The sequence below is a fragment of the Typopeltis vanoorti genome, chromosome 19, assembly GCF_054136105.1.
Source record: "Typopeltis vanoorti isolate ZY-2024b chromosome 19, IOZ_Tvanoo_1.0, whole genome shotgun sequence".
Classification (NCBI taxonomy): Eukaryota; Metazoa; Arthropoda; class Arachnida; order Uropygi; family Thelyphonidae; genus Typopeltis; species Typopeltis vanoorti.
Genome location: NC_143567.1, coordinates 27,179,864 through 27,199,169, shown reverse-complemented (window position 1 = coordinate 27,199,169; position 19,306 = coordinate 27,179,864). Strand labels below are relative to the sequence as shown.

At 34.3% G+C, this 19,306-nt stretch overlaps 1 protein-coding gene across 1 annotated transcript in view; it reads left to right on the top strand.

The window, feature by feature from the left end:
• Positions 1 to 19,306, top strand: part of ArgRS-m (arginyl-tRNA synthetase, mitochondrial) — a 156,374-nt gene that overhangs the window by 53,882 nt on the left and 83,186 nt on the right. The window contains exons 7-9 of the mRNA XM_090409394.1: positions 8,787 to 8,863; positions 13,412 to 13,496; positions 18,075 to 18,148. Coding sequence (XP_090265520.1) covers positions 8,787 to 8,863; positions 13,412 to 13,496; positions 18,075 to 18,148 — 236 coding nt within the window. The remainder of the gene's footprint in view (positions 1 to 8,786; positions 8,864 to 13,411; positions 13,497 to 18,074; positions 18,149 to 19,306) is intronic.

The window sequence follows — 19,306 nt, the reverse complement described above, 5'->3', positions numbered from 1 at the left end:
AATATAATCTCTGCACTACTTTCAAACCTTTCATGAACTGGCTGCCTTTACCTTCTCTCCTATGGATCAGCTCCCTCCCCTCTCTGATCCAGGTGTGTACATGGTTCCTTGTTTTTGCAACTCATTTCACATTTGGTCTCTAGAGTAAGGAGTCTATAATTCAGTTGGTATAACACCTTGGTCCTTCCAACCAAAGGGTCACCACTAACTCTTTGGTTGGAAAGACATGGATTTGAATCTCATCTAGGATGCAAAGAACTTCACAGAAGTAAACGGAAAAAAACGCTATGCTTCACCATAGCAAATATAAATTTGAAAGATTTTTTTTTTTTGTTAACTCAGCAACAGATTTAAAAACCAACCAAATCTAAATAATGGTTTTGTGAAACTTGGGAAGTTTCACACAACTTCAGGCTTGTAGTCTAACATCTTTCTCTTATTGCTTGTGTGGGTTATTATAATTTTTACATTATGTCTCAGGTGATGTCTCCATGACAGAGATGAAATATTGGAATTATTAAACCTGTATTTAGTTATGCCATTGTGGTGTTTTCATTCTGTTAAACCTAAAGATGAGTTTAAACCATCACCTAAGCCTAAATACTCATGTTTTTATGTAAATCCGTCTCCTTGCAAGGTTGTATACCTATTGTATATTAGTATCCAGCATAGGCAAAAGGCTATATAATCTGGAAACTTTGCTCTAATGACCAGGCATGGAATTTTTTCAGTTCACTTCAGGCCTCCAGTAAGTAGGTTGGTGGTAGTCTTAAATTCATCTGTACCTTAAGACATTCACAGATGTGCCATCCGGATTCAAACTACAATTTATTGATTGGAGAGCAGAAGCACTATTCACACAGCCAACCTGGCTAGCAAAATAGATCACTGAGATTTTACTCATGGGTTACTTAAATTATTTCTTTTTTTGTAATGCATATAATTTTGCATTATTTTTTGTTGTTTGACAGTTACCTACAGATGAGATATGAAGAATTAATGGAGATTAATATAAAAATTAATCACAATATGCAAAATCTATTGCATATATTTTGGCCTTGATGATAAAGTAAGGCTAAAATATTATTTGATTATGCTGAATATTATCTGTGTGATTCATTTATATAAATATTTCCATCACTTAATTAATTTTAATACTGTTTTCGAAATGTGGGAGATAAAGTTTTCTATACAGCAAGTAAAGGATTGATTTAACTGAATGGAATCTGAAAAGAGCTAAATGAATATGTACAAAATAATGTGTAAATTTTTTATGATGATTAATAAGTAATCATATATATATATATATATATATATATATATATAAGTAATCTACTAAATCATATAGTAGATAAATTGCAGTTTCATAAACTAAAAAGAAATACATTTAATTTTGTAAACATGTAAAATAATATTCTGTTTACAAAAGTAAATAATGCAAGGTAAGCTCGTAGATTACAAAAATTAGGGAACTTCAACATGTTTTACTGAACAGTTAGCTGACAGCTTTGTCAGGAAAGGCAGTAAAGAACATACAAAAAAAAAAGTTCTGGACACTTAGTAACTGTTGTATTTTAAACGAAAGCAATTGATAACATAATACTTAATCAGATATTCAGATACATTTTTAAAGAATTCAGCTGTAGAGAAGCTTTATAGAGTATTTTTTGTAGATTAGTTTGTGTATTTTTACTGTGTTATTGTAGTTTTTACTCATTTTATTGTATTATTCAGTACATTTGCTAATATATTTTAAGACATACTGTTAAATTAAGACAGTTTTTAAAAATGGCACCAAAAACTCATTAATACCTAAGGTTTACAATGTGGAACCTGGAAATGAGAACCTCAATATTGATGGCACAAATGAAGAAAAATTAACATATGAAATTTCAAGATTAAATGGAATTATTAAAAAATTGACCAGGAGTTGGAAAAAGCAGAAAAATGTTTGCAAGAACTAAGACAGGAAAAGAAAAATAAGGAGAAAAAAAACAATAGCAATGTTAGATAGTAGTGGTTAGACGATAATAAATTTAGTTTAATCCTTTATCCAAGCGTAAGCAAAAAAGTTTGTACCTGAAGTATCTTCAGGACTGAGGCAACTCATGGTAAAGGTTGACCAAGCTCTCATCACTCCTTGTCTTAGTATCTCCCATAATGCAAAGCACATCTTGCAGACATGTATAATGCTATGGATTAAGAGAAGGGCCACTACCCAGACCGGTTTCGAACTTTATTGAATGTTCAAGTACAGGTCAAACTCCAAAAACTCAGCGTTGTTCCCTCAGTAACAGGCTCACCCTGCCACTGAGAAGAACCGGTTGGCTCTACACTGTGGCAGGCTCACCCCCCCACCGATCAGAGCTGCTCATTTGCTCATATCTCATCCGAGGGGAAACGGCAACAGCCGTGCTTCAGTTAACTTCACGGGCTACAGCATTGCCATTCATAACCCCCCCACACACACACATACGCACATCCAGGACCTGAGTGACAGGCAACAGCTGAGCCTCAGTTAAAACTTCATGGACTACAGCATTGCCATTCATCACCCAAGCTTCCAACCGGTTTCAACCTTTGTTGAGGTTTCGTCAGTGAGAGCCAGACCCAGAGGTGGTGATACCAACCTCTGGGTCTGGTGAAGTCATATTTACCTATACGTAAATAGAAGTCATATTTACCTATATGAATTGCCAAAAGGTGTCTCACCTTATTATTAAATTACTCTGGATTTAGAGAAAGATGTTGGAAGTTTTTTCCCACTTGGTTAGACTATAATAAATTTAGTTTAATCCTTTATCCAAATGTAAGCAAACAAAGTTTATGCCTGAAGTATCTTCAGGAATGAGGCAACTCATGGTAAAGGTGGACATGTATAATGTCCGCAAGGAGATGTGCTTTGCATTATGGGAGAATACTAAGACAAGGAGTGATGAGAACTTGGTCCACCTTTACTACGAGTTGCCTCATTCCTGAAGATGCTTCAGGCACAAACTTTGTTTGCTTACATTTGGATAAAGGATTAAACTAAATTTATTAAAGTATTAAAATAATAAGAAAAAAGAAGTCATATGGTATGGTATAGTCATTTGATAATTAAATTTTTACTTGATGATGGAGTCGCCACATTGAGCTTCTCAGGAGCTAAAATAAAGAATGTAACAACATCAATAGAGAAACAGAAAAGAAAGGTAAAAGAGATGGTAGTATTTGTCAGAACTAATAATTTAAGTAGCGATAAATATGAGAGAGAGGATATAAAAGGCATGATGGAAGAAGTGAGAAAGTAAAAATGGTTAGTTTAGTACCAAGATACGATAATAATAAGTTGTGAAAGAGGGAGCTCTGATCGGCAAATAATTCAGTGCACAGGCTATGTAGAAAACTGGTGTGAGTTTTTAGATGTGTGGAATGAGTTTGATGGTAGAAAAGACTTGTATATGAGGGATGGCCTGCACTAGAATGAATTTGGCATCAGGTGCCTAGAGAAATTGTTCATTGGAATGAAACTTAATGCAGAGAGTCAGAGAAACTAGATCATCTTAGGAGGAATGTTGAGGATGTGCAGACATAACATGATACAAATGTCATTGGACATGGTTATGAATCTGTTGAAGGGATATATATATATATATATATATATATACATATATTTGTTTTTATTTTTATTGGCAAATAATTCAATGCACAGGCTATGTAGAAAAATGGGTGTGAGTTTTTAGATGTGTGGAATGAGTTTGATGGTAGAAAAGACTTGTATAAAAGGGTTCTTACCCACAAAAGGTTATTTGCAAACCTTACTTTGTACTGTGGGTTGGTCTAAGTTTTTTTTTCTTCTTTTTTATCAATTATATATATCTATATATTGGCGTACATATTTACTCAGTAGATAATGTTATGAAAAAATTAGTTTGAATGACTATAATACTGAGAATAAAAAGAATAAAAGTTTAATGCTGAGATAATACTAGTTTTGTTGAACAAAATTCAACTTTTTCAGGATCAAAGACAAAGAATTATGTAAAATAACAGAGACATAATAAAATTACATCAACAGAACTAATATAAAAGACCGAAGTACAGTTTAAAACAGGAATGCGCACTGCAATCCAAATTAAAAGAGTTGTCACGAGAGTGCCAGTATTGGACAGTGGCAATGTGTACGCCAGAAAGATTGTAGCTAAGGCTGTTGTTTATAGGATGAATCAAGGGATATTTCTTTAGATTCGACTATCTTCCTTTCGAGCTCATCATAACACCTATGAATATTAGATGTTTGCGGCCAGCCCACGAGGTGTTGAAGGCCTTCATCTGAGTTAATAGAGAAAAGAACGTGGCTTGAGAGAGCACTGGCCCTGGTCCTATTGTAGGATATGTCTCTTCTGTGTTTCTCAATATGTAAAAGGATTAGCCATCTGACCGTAATATGGTTTGCCACATTCACACAAGATCTTGTAGATTCCTGGATACTGGAGAGGGAGATGCTGTAGTTTAGGTCTACTTAGTATTGATCGAAGTTTTGGAAACGTAGTGAAACAAGATCTAATGTTGAATTTCCTAAGAATTTTTCCAGTTTTGGGGAGAGAGACTGATGTATGGTAAAAATATGGTAATGCTCTTGGGAAAGAAAAATCTTCAATGGTAGGAGAATGACGCTGAGAGATAAATTTATCAATTTTCTTAAGAGAGAAACCATTGTTGACAAAAGTCCTTTTTAGTAAATTAAGCTCATTTTCAATCTCTGTTTCATCTGTTAGTAAAGATCTGCCGCGATGTGCCAGGGTTGAAATAATTCCAAATTCCTGCGGAGGGTAGTGATGGGAAGAAGCATGAAGGTATTGGTTTTCTAAAAATAGAGATTTTGATGTTATCAGTGCATTTTGTGAGTTTTAAGTCCAAAAAGGAAAGACAGTTGTTGGATTCCAGTTCGTAGGTGAAATTAATATTCTCATGAAACTTGTTGAGATGGTCTAGAATTAAACCATGTTCCCAAATGAGGAATACATCATCTATATAACAATACCAGATTTTGGGTTTCAGTCTAGAGAAAAATAAACTTTACAACATTACAAACATATAAAAAATCAGCTGATTTTGTTTCCAAAATCAAATCCGTCAAACTCAACAAATCAGATTTAATGGCAGGTTTTGATATAGTTTCTCTCTCTTCACGAATGCACCTACTCAAGAGGTCCTCCATCTTCTCAAGAACAAACTAGACAAGAAATTCTTTTCTTTACTCTCTCACTGTGTAAATTCAGGATACTTCAAATTCGAAAATAAGATTTACAAACAGAACTCAGGATTGGCTATGGGCAGTCCGCTCTCTTCGATCTTGCTGATATATTCCTTCGAGACTTCGAAGAAAAGGCGATTAATTTCTCTACATTGAAATCCAAAATCTAGTATCATTATATAGATGATGTATTCCTCATTTGGGAACACGGCTTAAATAACCTCAATATTTTTCTAGACCATCTCAACAAGTTTCATGAGAATATTAATTTCATCTACGAACTGGAATCCAACAACTGTCTTTCCTTTTTGGACTTAAAACTCACAAGATACACTGATAACATCAAAATCTCTATTTTTAGAAAACCAACACACACACACACACACCTTCATGCTTCTTCCCATCTCTACCCTCCACAGAAATTTGGAATTATTTCAACCCTGGCACATCGTGCCAGATCTTTATTAACAGATGAATCAGAGATTGAAAATGAACTTAATTTACTAAAAAGGACTTTTGTCAATAATGGTTTCTCTCTTAAGAAAATTGATAAATTTATCTCTCACCATCGTTCTCCTACCATTGAAGATTCTTCTTCTTCCCCAAGAGCATTCATATCTTTACCATACATCAGCTCTCTCTCCCCCAAAACTGGCAAAAATTCTTACGAAAATCAACATTAGAACTTGTTTCACTACGTTTCCAAAACTTCGATCAATACTAATAGACCTAAACTAAAACATCTCCCTCTCCAGTATCCAGCAGTCTACAAGATCTTGTGTGATGAATGTGGCAAACCATATTACGGTCTGTCGGCTAAATCCATCCTTTTATGTATTGAGGAACACAGAAGAGACATATCCTACAATAGGACCAAGACCAACACTCTCTCAAGCCACATTCTCTTCTCTATTAACTTGGATGAAGGCCTTCAACACCTCGTGGACTGGCCGCAAACTTCTAATATTCATAGGTGTTATGATGAGCTCGAAAGGAAGATAGTCGAATCTAAAGAAATATCCCTTGATTCATCCCACATAAACAACGGCCTTAGCTACAATCTTGCTGATGCACACATTGCAGCTGTCCAATACTGGCACTCTCTTGACAACTCTCGCATGTAGTCAACTTTAATTGGAATTCCAGCATGCATTCCTGTTTTAAACTGTGCTTCGGTCTTTTATATTAGTTCTGTTGATGTAATTTTATTATTTCTCTGTTATTTTACATAATTCTTTGTCTTTGATACCTGAAGAAGTTGAATTTTGTTCAACGAAACTAGTAGTATCTCAGCATTAAACTTTATTCTTTTTATTCTCGGTATTATAGTCATTCAAACTAATTTTTTCATATATATATATATATATATATATATTTATTTATTTTTACAACAGTCCTGAAACCCTGCTGTAGAGACCAAACATGGAACTTATTCAAGTCACCTTAAGCCTTCAATAAGTGGTATGGTGGTCTCACAGTAAGTGATGAAATTCATCTTCCACCTAAAGACAATCACAAACATCCATGCCCACAGAGATATTGGATCCTGCTTGTTGGAGAGTGGATAACTGCTCTCTAACCACTCAGCCAGCCAAGCTGACTGAGGAGGGACTATCATTGGGTTTAAGCATTTTGAGTGTATCTGGGAAGGAAAAAGTTACCCAACTGGGCCAAGCAGACCACAGATTTAAGTATAAGGAAAAGTGAGAAGGTAACTAGTTATGTCCATACACAAATGCCAGAAGCATTATAAACAAAGTGGTTGAGTTTGTTGTTTTGGTGAATGTCTTGCTTAAAATTTTGGTATTAGTGAAACCTGGCTTTTAGAGATGGATGTCGTAACTGGAATTGAGTGTAAAGGATAGCATTTTTAGGAATGTCAGATGACTTGAGTCCAGGTATGATAAAACTCATGAAAGTAATAATGATAATGTCCTTTGTAGCATCGGATTTGAGGCTATCTGGTATAAAGTTCAAACTAACAGGATCAAATATATGGTGGAGGAGTGTTGCTGTAGACCTGATGGAATGTTTGCTTGGATCACAAAGAAATGCATCACCAAATTTTCTTCATGGATACTAAATAAGTAGTTACTGTGGGTTATTTGAATGGATAATGATGCAAAGACAGGAGGGCAATCAGAGATGCACTGATATACAACATTTACAGAGTGATGAATGAACTGAAGGTGGTGTCAGCAAATGATAATGGCTTCTTCAGTTCATTTGTTAGTAAATGTAAAGTTCCACACTTTGGTGTGATGAGTAACTGACAAGGCTGCTCTGTGTAGATTTGGTCTCTCCTGGGTTCAAAAGGGATAAAAAAATGCTCTGGAAAGGCTGCAAAGAAGCATTACAAAGATGATTTTGGGATTATTATTATTATGTGACACCTCCAGGGAGCCCAAAGGCTTATCAAGGGAGGATATCTGCTCTACAGCTCTCTGTTTCAACTAACCGCAACTACACCAACACCATCTACCGCCTGCCACCACCACCACTGGTATTTCCACAGACAATCACAAACTTCAGTGCCCATGGCAGGATTCAAACCCACAGCCTTTTGGCTGGAGAGTGGATATGCTAACCACTCAGCCAACCAAGCCAGATTATGGAATGCAGATTACGAGGATAGATTGAAATAACGTGGACTGCAGATACTGGTAGACAGGATAAAGAGGGACAATATGATAGAGATCTATAAACTTTTGAGAGGCATTATAGAATATTGGTTGATAAAATTTTTCATTATATAGAAGGTAGGGAGAGGACAAGGGGGCATATCTGGAAGTTAAGTTTGTGTTGGTTAAGAAAAGGGTGATAGCTAGATGTTTCTCTCACAGAACAGTGAGTGACTGGAACAGTTTGCTTGTTGAAGTATAGTGAGCGCATCCAGTATGAGTGAGTTTAAGAGAATTTATGATAGTTGGTGTGGGTGATGCATGGCTTCCTTTGATGAGTCCTTAACTCCCTGGAAGTCTAATAATAATAATAACTACCACCAACAGATTTTATGCATAGACTACACACACGAGTAGTCTAATATATCTAACGGTGTGCATGATTAGCTTTATATTATCAGTTGTTATGTGACTCCCACCCACGGAGTGGGTGCGAGTCACATAACATATATGTGGTCACATAACAGTCACATAACATATATGAGTCACATAACATTATGTGACTAACACATAGGTTTATGTGTTAGTCACATAACACATAGGTTTATGTTTTATAAACCTATATGACATTCCTATGAATGTTTTTTCATGTGCATGGCAAGATTAAAACCTGAAGTTTGGAGAGCAGATATGCTAACCACTCATTCAACCAGGCTGGCAGTTGCTTTCATTTAAAAAAAAGACAACAATGGCTGTTAAGTGTTCAGATCTTTTTTGTATGTTCTTTATTGTTGCTTTTCCAGACAATGCTGTCAGCTAATTGGACAGCAAAGCATATTAAAGTTAAATCTCCGAGCATTGCATTTTTTATTTTTTGTGACTCTGGTCCTTGTAGTTATCACACCAATATTTCATTCAATTTATAGGTGTGGTTTGTGCTGGATTTGAGTCTTTTGGGTCTATGGAAGAATTGAAAAAAAATCCAGTGCACCATTTACTTCAGGTATGGAATTTTATTTAAAATTTTCCCCACAAGATACGACTGATTCACCTTGCTACAATTATTTCTGTTAACTCACCATTACCATTGTGTTACATAATTTATATCAGAATACAATCATCAGTGACTTAATTTGAGAATTATGAAAAACTGTTTGAGCATTTTCTTGAATGAATAAATTTTTATTTTGTTTCCATATTTGTCTTTTGCCGATACTTAGGTAAATGTTTCTATTTTTGCAAATATTTTTTGGTTTGATTTTCATACAATTTTCTAAGGTCCAAAAACACTTTATTCTCAAAACATATTTTAAAAAGTTTTACTTTTTAAGCAGAAAACGTTTTTAAAACTGGATAATACAGTTAATTCTCACTATAAAAACTTTGGATGGAACACAAGAATAGTTGTAAATTTCTTTAAGTATAGTATTCTACCTATATGATTTTTGGCTGAGCACTTTCAGTAAAAGTCGATTTTAAACTGATCTTTCTTGAAGAAAGAATCATTTTATGCTAAAAACATTTTATACTTCTTCCCACTGTATTTCAGAACTACATACATTACTTATAAATCAGCTTCAAAACTAAGATATTATATCAATTGTATCAACATTAGTTGATATAATAATACAAAGTAGATAACACGATAAGTATGAAAACATTGATGGAGCAAATTAACACTTTCATTATTTGTATACTTTTAAGTAGACTGTATATATATATTTTAATAAAATATTTTAAAACACTTTGAGATAATTTTAAGAATATATTTTCTATATTTGTCAGCTTGTTCTTTTCATGTAATAGATTATATATAAGAGAAACGGTTGAGGAGAATTGTGGGAGAGAAGCTTGGTGAAGAACAAGCTGGATTCAGCCCAAATAGAGGCTGTCAGGTTCAAATTTTCACTTCACAATAAATGGTTGAGAAATCGTGGGAATATAACAAAGATCAGTATTTAAGTTTTGTAGATCTGGAAAAGTTATATGACAAGGTGCCAAGAGAAAAGCTATTCAAAACGCTACAGTTGTATGGTGTCAGTGGAGCATTATATCAAGCAATACTTAGTCTTTATTTGAGTTGTAAGTCAGCATTTAGAATTGAAGGAAGTACAGGAAGGTGGTTTAATGTTAAATCTGGTGTCAGAGATTATCTATATGGATTACATTATGAAGGAAAGTAGTATTAAACCTGATATCAAAATTGACAATGGTAATGTCAGCTCTTTGCTTTATGCGGATGATGTTATACTTCTAAATAAATCTGCTACAAGTTTGTAAGATTCCCTGACTATATTGAATAGCTGTTGTAATAGATATGGTATGAAGGTCAGCAATAAAAAGACAAAGACAATGAAAATAGGCAGAATCATTGAAAATGTCAACTATGTTGTGAATAGAAAACCTATAGAACAAGTACAACATTTCAACTACTTAGGCACGATTTTTAGTGAAGATGGTAAATTAAATATGGAAATAGACAACAGAATCAACAAAGCTGGTATGATAGGAATTCAATTGAATAAATTCATATGGAATAAGAGAGAAATTAGTCGGAACACTAAATTAGCTGTATACAAGACAGTGTTCAAACCAGTTTTAACTTATGGATCTGAGAACTGGGTTAGAAGTAAAACACTTGACCCAAGACTGGAAACTGCAGATTTGAGAGTCCTGAGAAAGATTAGGGGCGTGAACAGATGGAATCAGTGGCAATATCATATTAAAAACGAGGATATTAGGAAAGAACTTGACATTGTTAGCATCCAGGAATGTGTTAGCAGAGCTAATCTCAGATGGTATGGTCGCTTAACTAGAATGGGAGAGGAAAGATTAGCAAAACAAGTGTTCTCTGCCAAGTTGGCAGGAAAAAGACCCAGACAGAGACCAAGATATAGGTGGATTGACATGATAAAAACTGCCTTAGAAGATAGAAATATAAGATCTGATAATGTTTGAGCTTGACAGATAACCGATTGATTTGGAGAAAATTGTATATAAGAAGTTAGTAATGATGTAAATTTTTCATGTAATAGTATCATATCCTGTACATCCCTTGAGAGTACGTGTCATTAATTTGATGATGATGAATATGTATAATACAGAGAGAAAGAGAGAATTGGAGTTTCAAATATGACTAACAAAAAAAAAAAAAAATTTTAATTTTGACCAGGATAAAAATGAAGATTGATTATTGGACACAAGTATTTACAAGAATAAAGAATAATAATTTTTATTATTACAAATATTTTGGCCAGAAATTAACTTAGGTGAAGCTAGAACAAAGAATGTTAATCATATTTAGAGAGCTGTTCCTCATATACCTTAAAGCCACCGTACCGGTGGTTACAAAATAAAATTATTTGATAATACAAATGTTAACAAAATTTAGACAAATAAAATGATTAAATTACAGCATTTTTTTTAAAAAAAAAAGGGGAGAAGCATGCTATTCCTGGCCATTGCCATTTATGTGGATGAGATTCTCCCAAATCTTGGTAATCGATAGACAGTCATTCTGATTTAAGTTTGGGCAGTGGAGAAATGCTTCAGCACTCTCTTTAAATAACTCTCAAACCTAAACCTTCACTGATGTAAAAGGTGAGTATTGGACCAGAGGATATTGAGATCAGTGTCTAGCTGGACCAGATTGATTATGTGATGGAACCTCTGATAACAGTTGGAGAGTGTAAACCAAAATAAACTTGGTCAGTAAGGACTAGATGTCAAAACTAACCAAGATGGTTTTTTTTTTATTTATTTATTTTTTAACTTAAGGGTTAGATTTTTTTATTTATTTATTTTTCATATTGAAAAGAAGAATATGTTAGAAAGTTCTTAAAAGAATCAAAGTTCAGTTGCTTTCAGAGGTGAATTGTAGACATAAAATACACAAATATTAAGTCTGCTGATACCCTTAGAGAATACAGAGAAAAATGCAAGAAAGCCTAATTATTACATTGTTTGTTACAAAAGATATGATGTAGTGACAGAATAGTGGTAGAAAATATTTAAGAGGAATGCCGTTGGGAGTATACCATCAATATTTGAAGTAGAAAAAGTCATCAGAAACTTAAAATGTGGAAAGGAAGCTGGAGTTTGATAATATTCAACTAGAAGCCAAAATAAACATCTCTTTTGGCTTTACTCTATGCATCCTTACAGCATCACTAACATCCTTAATCTTGTCACCAGGAAGACCCGATTTCATTACACTCTCCTCAAGCACTTCTCTTATTAATGAATCATCATACAAAATTCTATCCTTATTTTCATGCTCTCCCTCTTTCATACTCTGCTTTCCCTCCCCTTGCATCTATCCCTTCTTTCACTTCTATGTTATACCATTTGTCAAGTTTCTGCCAAACAATCTCGTGTTTTGTTCTGTGGAAAACCCCACATAAATGCATTATCTTTTCCATTGCCATCTGGTTATTCTTTTCATTTTCCACTATTTCAAGTGAATTTGTTTGGTCATCAGATGGCCAAACAAAATCACTCGGTGCTAAGTCTAGAATATAGGCTGGATGTGACATGATTGTGCAACCAATTGTCATAGACCATCTGGTGAGTGGAACAGGGTTTAGCATTATTTAGCAAACAGGTGTAACATCAGAATTGTCAAAAACAAAGACTACATCTGATTCCACTCTACAGACACTCAGGACTTGCCAACATGCCTTTGGACATCCACCACATGATATGATGGAAAAAGGCCACCTTACTGCACCGGAGCAAAGTTAAAGAAAAACTTTTCCTGGAATCTGCCTCAGCCTTAAGGATCAATTGAACCTCAACAGATTTGGTTGTATGGTATAGTATGAAACTGTATCAAATCTGGAAAACTATAGGTGTTCTCGACTGTTTACCCCAACAGTCGAGAACACCTATCCCAGCACACTAGGGATCACTATTTATGAGTTTGGACTTACCTTTGTTGTTCTGCTTCAGTCATCCTTAGCCAATGTATAGTTTCTGTGTGCACATATCAGTTTGATTATTGTTCCCTGATGATGGCTGTTTAATTTTGCAAAAAATATTGGAAATGTTAATTAAAAGTTTTTTCTAATTAATATATAGTATATATATATTGCAACTAATGTATAAGACATTAGTATAAGATGTACATTAGTATAACTAATGTATAAGACTACCAGAATCTTTTCAATTCAACTTGTCAGATAAGTTTTTCTTTATCTTTTTTTTTTATATAATCATACTTTGTACATTACTGTATTATTTGTTTACTTATTCCCAAGTTCTTTGTGGATGCTTGCATGGCTTGAACCTGTCAAGATATTTTTTGTCACCTTGATGCACTGTTTTTTTTATTTTTATATACAACTTTCAAATATTACTTAAACTGATAGTGCATATTTAAATGTTTGATTTACTAGTATAGATGGTATACTAAAGTTCATATAATTCTATTCGGCTCTGAAATAATGTTGGATTCAATATCCACTTAATTTGTATAAGTTCATTCTTGTTTTGTTGAAGGATCTTTTACCTTCTTACTTTCACAATGATTCATTTATTTTTAACTTCATAGGTGTACATACTAGGAAGTATAAAGGCTGATGATGATCCAGAATTTTTCAAAAATGCACAAAGGCATTTTCGGCTGTTGGAAGAAGGTAAGGAGAATTAAACTACCTTCTAAGATCTAATATGCAAAATACAAGATTGTTAAGGAACATAAATGCAAAAGTATCAAACATAACTATAACAGTTAATATATGGAATTCACTTACATTGGAAATAAATTATTTAATATTGGTAGAAGTTTCATTCTCATTTCAGGGAAGGACAAGAGGTTATCCTTGGAAGCTGTATAAGGAGGGGGTGTGAACAAGGGAGTGAGAAGAAGCAGGTTTTTTGCATGCAGAGTTGTGAATGATTAGAATGCCTTGCCTGAGAGTGTGGTGTCTGCAGAGAATTTGAATATTTTTAAGCTGTGGTATGATGAGCTGTGTATATGACAAAAGGACCTCCTAGATGAGTCTCTGACTCCATGGGGTCTTCTTCTTCAACCTTTTGGTTCTGTCCACTGCTGGACGAAGATCTCCCCCATGATTTTCCAGACCACTCAGTTTTCTGCCTCTCCCATCCATCTCACTCCTGCAATTTGTTCTAGTTCATCTCTCCACCTTCTTCTTGGTCTTCCTCTTTGTCTTGCTCCATCCATTGGTCTTCACTCTGTTGTTTTTCTAGTCCATCTTCCATCACTGCATCTGGCAATGTGGCAGCCCATCTCCACTTAGCCTGTTTAATGCATGTTACAATATCCATGACGCCTGTTTGAGATCTTATCCAGGTATTTGTTTTCCTATCTCTTAATGTTATTTTTACTCTAAGACCAATGGGGGTCTTAAGGTAATAGTAATAATTTCAAGGCCATTTTCAATGCATAGAGTTACCTAAGGGTAGTTGGTTAAATAGTTGGCTAAGGGGGAGGAGAGAGAGAGAGAGAGAGGTGAATCCATTGCAGTTCTTTCAATAATAGTTAATAGTTGTTTTATAATAACAGTTAATGAATATCATAAATTTCAGTTTTGCTAAATAAAAAAAAAAAAATTCTTTGATTCCTATCTTTAGAATTTTTTCACAGTTTCAAAAACCATTCCCAATATGGATTTCATGTTTGATATTAATAAAGATTTTCATAATATCCTTTCTCCTATTGAAAGTGGAATTCATTTTGAAGCTGCATTTATTTTATTTAAATCTGTAGTTTCTTGTAAGCCACTTGAAGTGGAAATGAAATTTTTGTCTTTGTCATCTCATAGGCATAACAACAATATAGTTATAACAAGATCTGTTAAAATGACATGTTGTAGTTACCCTGGATGATGGCTTAACATTTTACTATGTGATCATTCTTTGTCATCATTCTAATGTCCTATTGATGCATCTCCAGAGATCCTACATAGTCACAAATAAATGAACTAACTAGTACAACGTTGGGAAGGAGATACTGTTAACAAGATTTGATGTATGTATAGGATCAGCTTAGGTGTTAGTGGTTATTCATAACAGTGCTTCACAGTATAAACAACCAAGAGAAAAATGTATATGTAATTTTATTGAACTTTTAGTCCAGAATTCTTCTTTGTCTTGAGTGTTCTGTTTTTCTTCATAAAATTAATTCATTTCCATCCAAGAATTAAATTTACTTTCGAAATAAAACACAATTGCCTTCCATTCCTGGACATTCGTAATCCAAAAACAATGTAATGGTAGTTTTCAGTATACATGAAGGTATGTTGATGCTGATGCCCCCTCCTCATTATCCATCTCACAAGTCAGGCATTAGCAAAACTTTAGTGCATCATGCAGACACTTTATACTCCACTTACCCTGTTCATAAAACAGGACTGTCTGTTTGTTAGAGCTATTTTCATCTCTAGTGTCAACAACCGAACATCATAACCACCACTGGAGATGAAAGTAGCTCTAATGAAAGACAGTTCTCTTTTTAGAAGGGAAGTGGTGGTGCATAAGGTATGTGCACAATGCACTTAAGTTTTGATAGTTGATAATTTTGGCCTTTGCCCACTCCCTTCTTCAGAGGTAGTATCAGGATCTCCATTCCCATGTCAATGGTATGTCTGAGAAGCTTGCCAGATTAACCATTATTTCCTTCGGTCTGATTTGCAAACTAAATTCATTCTTACATGCTTCAAAGGATAAATATCCTTTACTTTTCTAACCTGGAGTTCAGGATAGAATTCCTTGCTCATGCAGTTTCTCTTATTTTGGGCAGGCAGGTCACTCTGCTCGAATTCATCTGGAAGAGCACTAAGATTATATCCAGCTTGATTCTGATAAGTCAGGTCTTGCCAGTCCCACCGTATCTGTTAGACAGAGTATTCATTGAAATAAGACATAATGTTTTATATAAAAGCCAATTTTTATTAGATTATATAAAGAAGCTGTGAAGTCCATATCCATCATCTGAATCTAAACAAAAATGACTAAAACTTTCTCAGTTTTGGCAAGTTATTATTTAACACAGTCACGAGAGGCTCACTGCCTCTCGTGAGTGTGTTAAATACAGTGAGTCCTGATTATCTGACATAAATGGAAATAGATAAATGAAAATGTCCTATTGATGGACATAATTTCTGAAAAAATATGGAAATAGCAGATGTGGGATGAAAGAAACACAAATTGAATGGTAATTCAATTTGTGTTTCTTTCATGATTTCAAACATGGTTTGAAATCTTGTCTGTTAATAATGGTAACCATTACACAACTTTAGAAAATTAAATTACAGCAAATGCACGAGTATACCATAGGGTCAGTGCAAAAATTTTTATGGTTTGTTTTCCTGTTTTATTTCTCTTCTTTCTGGAGAGCTTGTGCCAGTGTCTCATTTGCTTTCTCTTGTTTTTCTCTCTAAGCTGGTGTCACCTTGAGTGTATTGACCCTTTCATTATAACTCATTTTCTGTGTTTTCTCTGCTCCTGGTGCAGTCTCGGTGTCATTTTCTTCATCATCTTCATTTACCACAGTAGTTATGTCATGGTCAGTCAGTTGTTGTTGCTCATCTTTCTGCATTTCATTCCTGTATGTTGTCATCATTTGCTTTTTCACAGTCTAGCATTTCCTGTAATAAAGATAGCAGATTATCACCATTTCATTTTCATTTTCATCTTCAGAAAGTAACTTTTCTCCATTATTGGTTCAGTCTGATTACATGAGTAGTTAGTAAATAACATCTTTCAGGTTTACTTTCTTTAGCATATCTAGCATACTATTTCCATCATCCATCACATCAATAAGCATAATTAAAAGAGCTTGTGGCAATATTTTTTCTTTAATGCTTTGAGCACACCCTAATCCATCAGCTGACACAATGAGGTGACATCAGGAGAAAGAAAAATTGTACAAATGTCAGTTCTAATATATGCTTATTGAGCATGTAGGACACATTTAATATATTTTGCACATTTTAGGTATATTCTGAAAATTACCATGTCAAGAAATGAGTAAATTAAAAAAAAAGAAAATTATTATTATTATTACCACCCCAAGACCTCATGAAGTCAAAGAAAGACTCATCTGGGAGGTCCTTTTATCACACACACAGCTCATCATACCGTGTTTTAAACACATTCAAACTCTTTGCAGACACCACATTCTCAGGCAAGGCATTCCAATCATTCACAACTCTGCATGAAAAAAACCTGCCTCTCAGTCCCCTACTCGTACCCTCTTTATACAATTTCCAGGGATGACCTCTGGTTCTCCCCTGATCTCCCACTATTCTCTGTAAAACTTCTCCAGCATTGATCCCATAACAACCTCTTACCAACTTGTAGGTCTCTATCATATCTCCCATCTTCCTCCTATCCACCAGACTCTGCAAATTACATCTTCTCAATCTTTCCTCATACTCAACATTCCAGAGGTCAGAAACTACCTTAGTCAGTCTCCTTTGGACCCTTTCCAACATCTCTTCATCCTTCTGAAAACCTGGTGACCAAATCTGGGCACAATAGTCCATGTGCGGCCTAATCAAAACCTTATACAACGGAACAAGAATCTCCCTACTTCTACACGTCAGTGTCCTCTACATCATTACCAGACCCCTTTGTGTTGTATTCACAATTTTGGTGATGTGTCCCCTAAATTTTAGACCCTTATCCACTATCGTCCCCAGATCTCTTATTTCCTCTACCTCCAACAATATATTCTCACCAAGCATAAATTCTGCATCCCATCTTTGTTTTCCAAATTTTTAAACCTTACATTTTGCAACATTGAACTCACATCCTTATTTCCATGCCCAATCACGCAATCTATTGAAGTCTTCCTGTAAGGCCCACTTCATGGTTCGTCCCAACTTTGCATTATCTGCAAATAACTGAATCTCTCCGTCCAAATCTTCACCTATATCATTAATATACAAGTTAAACAGCAATGGAGCTAAAACAGACCCCTGAGGCACTCCACTAGTGGCTTTCCTTTTCCTGGATATCGCTCCCCCATAAAATGTTAGATCAATTATTTAAAGTCATCATTTTAAGGTAAACATGATTTTGATATACAGTTACCAGAAGTTTCCCCTATATGTTTATTTGATATTGTGTATTATGAAGGTATAAGGCTGATATTCACTCTGTTATTACTTTTCCAAAATGTATTAAAAAAAAAAAAGTTAAATCATCTGAAAAAAATTTTATTAATGTATTATTATACATTTCAGGAGATCCACAAATGAAAGAACAGTGGAAACTGTTTCGAGATTTGAGTATTCAAGAATATGAGAAAATGTATAAGGTAAGAAATTTAATAAATTCCATTTCAGTATAAAAGAGATATCCTATTTAAATATAAACAGTATAAATCAGTAGCCCACAAGTTTATTTTGACTTGATAAATGTGAAAAATATATTTCACGTGCAAACTCAATTGCTTGTACTCGGATAATGGATTGAAACAAGAATATTTACGTCTCATCCCTTTTCATGTCAGGCTCAGTGGTGTGTCACATCCAAGTAACTTGGCTTCTTAGAAACCTGCTTAAACCTTATGCTAGGCTAATTAATTCTGCCTGCATTATCTGCCTAGGTCTATATTGTGTATTTGTTCTTTTGGCCAGCTTGCCTATTTTGCAAGATGAAAAACTGGAGTTTCTGAGAGAGGCAACCTTGCTGCCTCAATATGAGACTGACTAACTCACCTTCATCTGAAAATGCTTGATAAAGGTGTTTCACATCTTAAACTGGATTTGAACCTATATCTTTCCAACTGGAGCATTGCTGATATGGAAACAAATATAATTTCTTGTTGAGTATAGAATACTGTAGATTTTTATCACCATTTTTTCTTTCTGTCTCATCTCTTAGATCCTAATGACATTGTCCAGTTAGTGAAACACATCTATAATTCCATTGAAGTTATATGTATGTGTTTCTTTTCTGTAAATTATACTTATGTGCATCTCCTCTGCTTACATAATTCTTCTAAAAGATATTTTTTCTAAGAATCTTTGCCATCATCATTTTTTGGAATGTTCCTGGTCCCTGAGAAAATATTCACAGGATCTTGTGGATCCTGTGATATGGTTGTGCTTTTTAAATAAACAATCCTTGTGTGAAGTTATTCTGAGACCAGATAGATTTATATGTATACACACACACAAACACACACACTAGTGGCCAAAATTGTGGAAACCTTTTGAAAAAAATGTATTTCTGGGGTTTGATGGCTCATAACATCACTTTTGTTTGGAGTAATACCATAAAATTATATATCAATGGAAAGATAATTTAATCAAGAATGTAATGCAATAACATTTATGAAGGATTTTTTATTAGAACAGCAGTTATAAAGAAGAAAAGTGAAACACAAAAAAAATGAGATATACAAAAATTCTCACAATGTGAGTTAATACTTAGTTGGGTACTTTTGCGTTAATTATGGCCTTACAATGCC